A 4718-nucleotide genomic window follows, 5' to 3' on the forward strand; every position below is an offset into this window, starting at 1 on the left:
TTGTTTAAGTTGTTGCAGTTTTAGATCAAAACAGGACAACCATCATTTTTAGTCATAAATGAGACTAAAGTTTTCCTCAAAATAACTCTCATCACTCACATTTTTAATTTCTATTTTTGTTTCTGAATAGAAAAATTATCAGGACAGAAAAAAAACACACTTTGTTACATGAATGGTAATCACTTTTTCATGAAGAAAAATCTGTAAAAAGAGAAACAGTAAGGCGATATGAGAGCCTGAAGTGGAGCTTTATGAGTTACTTAGACACAGACCTGAACAAAAAGTTTGTATTTTTGCTGTAAAAACTCTGAGCTTTGAGTACTTCTGTAGTCTTTTAGAGAGCTTGATTGAAACCTTTCATATTCTCAGGGAAATAAGCAGAAAATGTGTTGGCTCTTACTTTCCGTTAAAAATCTTCTCCACATAAGCCTTCATGAACTGCCTCCTCTCCATCGTATCGGCGTCAGCGTCCTCGCCGCTGTGGGCGGAGGAGGAGGACGACCTTCTGAGATCCCACTCTTGAGAGGGCGGGTCCATGTCATTCTCGCTGTCCGCCGACTCTGTGGCGTCGCTGCCGTTGTCTTCCTCTGCTGGGGCGTGGGGGGATCCAGACTGGGTTGGGGCCATGGGTTCAGGCAGCAGTGGCTGCTGATGGACTCCAACGGAAGAGGGTTCCGGGGAGAAGATGTCAGAGTGGCGTTGGTGCTGGCCTGTTTCCACGCTCAGAGACATGTTCTTTGAGGGCTGCTCAAAGTCTATCAGGTTGTCCACGGCAACGCCCTCCATGTCAGAGAACAGCCTCTGCTGTGGTCTACGAGTTTGCTAAAGCTCTGCAGGAACAGGAGGATTGTGGGTAGAGATGTTGGGGAGCATCTGGACTGAAGCAGCCTCTCCTACGTGGGTCTGATCTCACACATTTCCCTTTTTTTAGGGTTGACCTCAATATAACTGGACAAATCTGTGAAGAAAAACAAAATAAAATCAGTTTCAGGAAACCTATGTCATTGGTTCAACTTTATTTATGACACCGTCCAACATTTCTTCTAAAAAAGTTATGAGATGATTCTTTGTGTACACAATGGAAGCTGAAGCAACATAATAAATGGAAAATAGCATTTGAAATGTTCAAAATTGACCCCAAATATCTGTACAGTCATAGTAGGAGATGCTCATGGAAGTCATGGATGGATGACCTCTGATGACACCTAAAGAATCCTGAATGGAAAATTAAAATTGAGTTGCCCAAAAAGACGACAACTAACTCCACCCAACCCAACAATGATCAGACAAAGTAAAGTTTGTTGAGTCCTGTCGTGGCTCCACCCACCTGTCAATCAAAAACACACCTCTAATACACATAGCTGTCATGAACAAAGCACTGAACATGTACAAAAATGTTGCCAGGGTGTGTTTATTTTTGGTGTAAGGTCAAAGTTTTCAACAAACGGCCTTCATTTGTAAACCTGCTCCCTGTGGCCAGTAGAGGAACTGCAACATTTGATGCTTCAAACATGGGGAAGATCAAGTTAAAGGTTTAGGAAAAATAGATGGAGTAAAATTCATGTTGGTGCTGTGAGGGAAACTTCTAAAAAAAAAAAAAAAAAAGAAAAAAAAAGTGGTTACCATGGAAACTTAGGTGAACACCTGCATGATGCTCTGCTGCAGGTAAGGTAAGAGTCTGGGCTGATCTGTTCTTAGAAAAGATACTATGTGGTCAAATAGGATCAGTTTAAAGATAATAAAACCAGATGTACATTAAGGAAAAAAACAATTTAAAACAGTTTTAAACCTAAAAGTACACTTTGTAAACTTGAAGGAAATATTGTAAATTTGAAACTCGAATTAAACAAAACAAAACAAAAATATAAATAAAACACAAAAAACCCTAAAACTGTTGCAAAAAGAATGTTTTTTCAGTAGAGATGATGTCAGAATCATCTTCTCAATAGGCTAAAAGCTCTGTCCCAACAAGAAATTGGATCAACACCAAAAAGTCTAAGTTGAAATTGTAAATGACATGACATTGGTAACAGTTTGAGGTTAGTATATTTTTTTAATACAAGTTTGAAATATATATTGTTTATTATTACTTTGAAGTGCACACTGTGTACTTTTATTTTTTATTTAAATTACAATATTATTTTTCCAATTCACATTTTTTTAAATTCACTTTAAAGACCCATTCTGATGAAAATTGTGTTTTGGGGGTTTTAACTTGTTGTTCTTGCAATTTACTCATGATGGAGGTCATATAGAAAAAACAATAAAGCTGAAAACTGCATTATTTCATTATTCAAATCATTATCAATCAGAAGCAGACAGAAAAATGCAGTTGAAAAAAGCCTGCAGCTATGATGGAGTATTAGGACCAGTCCACAAACAAAAAAATAAATTAAAACTTGTTTTTTTTTTAAATACTACAAGTAAAAAGCTGTAACTGTTAAGTTACGAGAATAAAATCATATAGCCTACGACTTAAAAAGTCATAGGCGAAATTTATGATTTTTCTTCTCTTAAATTTACGTTTTAAAGTCGTTAATTTATGACTACAAATCTTGTAAATTTACAAGAAAAAAAGTCCTAATTGTTAATTTATGAGAAAAAAAACTCATAAATTTACAAGAAAAAAGACATAAATTAACAAGATTTAAACTAGTATATTCATGAGAAAAAAAATTGTGACTTTTTTTTCATTTCCCTAATACTCCATTTTACTGTAGCCGTGCTGCAGGTGGGCCACAAGCTCCCTGCTCTGCTCCATTCTGATGCCTCCACTTGTACAATAGAACCATGTACATCTTCATTTCCTCGTCTGAGCTGGAATCTGTCCCACAATTCCACAGCTGGATAACTCCAATAACTTTTGAGATTCTTGTTGCATTGGTAATGTTAGGGAAGTGTGAGAGAGAACATGTAAGCAGAGAGATGAAGGGAAATGGAAACTTTATTTAGTGCCAACAGTCCCGCCCTCAACTCAGAGGATTTTGACTAAAAATATGATAATCATAATTAATTGACCTCATCACTACGGCAGAGCGAGGAGGACAAACTACTAAAATCACAGACTAATGAACCTTTTTGGTTTATGGCCGTTTTTGACAGTTTCCTTTTTTGTGCTGGTTAATGTTTAACTTAAAACTAAAATTTCTCCTGACCTCATTCACTCTGCAGTTACATATCTGACACCGCTTTGGCTGAAACAAACTGACAGATGCCGACTCCCACTCTGGACTCTTCACCTCCCTCTCAGAGGAGAAACATCTGTTACGTTCTTCCGCTCCTTCACAGCAGACCAACATCCGAACTCTGTAGTTTACTATCATCTGTTGTTACTCTATAACTCAACACATTCCGGTATGAGCATCTTCCTGTGAACCCACTGCGATTCTATTGGCTGAGACAAAACCAGACAGGAAAAACACACACTCAGCAGAAAAGAGGAACACAGACACGACTATCATCAGATTTATCATGTCAGCTCATAAAAACTTGTCCTGCAAATACAATTTGTGTTTGTTTTTGTATCTGAAAGCCACACACAAAAACACTGAGGCTGTAGAATGGTATTTCTCGGTTACAAACATTTCCTGCTTCCTGGTAGGAAGCAGGACGAAAACAAAGCTTAGAGGTCGGAAATCACATCAAAAATGTGACAACGAGAGAAAAGAAAGCAGATCTTATCAGTGAAATGACAAAGCAGGAAGCAGACGCAGCTCCCAGGATGAGACCACACACATCATTACAAAAACACGAGAGATTTACTAAAGAAAAGGACAGACTTCCTCAAAAGACACAAAACATTAGAATATTACATGGTAAAACTGGTCTTTTATTTTGAATCATTCTTAGACCAAGTTTAATTTTCATCTACAGCAGATTGGAATTGTAAATTAATCAATATTTATAGGCATTAAAATAGATATTTTTTTAGAAAGATAAAACATTGAAAAAAACTTCTCGCCTCATTACTTTTTCCTAAAATAGTCAAACTAAAACTTCTTCAGATGAAAACTAAACAACTCAAACACAGCAGAATGTTCCAGGACTTTTGTCCCAGAAGGTCATAAATATTGCGATTTATTTAAGGAAATTTTTGATTAGCTTAGAAAGTAGAATACATATCTCATTGTGCAAAAGAAGTTTACTAATCTGATAATTTAGCTCAGATTTTTATAAATGTTTAAAAGTTTCACAAATACAAACGCAAGGAATCAGATGAAATCATTCAAACATGACTTAGACGAGGAAAAAAGGCAATAAAATGATGTAAAATAGAATAAAATACTCTTTATTAGTCATTGCACACGTGTACAATGAAACTAACAAGAAACGACCATTGCTTAGGTGCAGAAAATAATAACAATAAAATATAAGTATGAGTATAAAAGTATAAAACAAAGTGCTAGATTAAAATATTCTATTAAAATGTATATATGAATACTAAAATAATAAATGATAAAATAATACATTTTGGGCTTATTTGTCCTCTGTTAACTAAAAAATACAACAAAAACATGTTAAAAACTGAAAAACCAGTCGTGAATATTTATTGTGGACTTATTTTTCTATGAAGGTTTGAACTTTGAGAGTTTAAATAAATTTAATATGGAAATCTTAATATATATATATATATATATATCAGTGGATATTTTTTATACAGATGATGAAGATTCAATGAAACAAAGTTTGAAGAAGTCATTTATAATTTGAAAAATACT

General features: G+C 35.2%; 1 protein-coding gene across 2 annotated transcripts in view; it reads right to left on the reverse strand.

Annotated features, from left to right (window-relative positions):
• Positions 1-4718, reverse strand: part of kiaa0513 (KIAA0513 ortholog) — a 22743-nt gene that overhangs the window by 12814 nt on the left and 5211 nt on the right. For both annotated transcript variants that reach the window (XM_024282347.2, XM_024282346.2), the window contains exon 2: positions 401-958. In XM_024282347.2, coding sequence (XP_024138115.1) covers positions 401-786 — 386 coding nt within the window. In that variant the 5' untranslated portion in view covers positions 787-958. The remainder of the gene's footprint in view (positions 1-400; positions 959-4718) is intronic.

This window comes from Oryzias melastigma, linkage group LG6, assembly GCF_002922805.2.
Source record: "Oryzias melastigma strain HK-1 linkage group LG6, ASM292280v2, whole genome shotgun sequence".
Taxonomy (NCBI): Eukaryota; Metazoa; Chordata; class Actinopteri; order Beloniformes; family Adrianichthyidae; genus Oryzias; species Oryzias melastigma.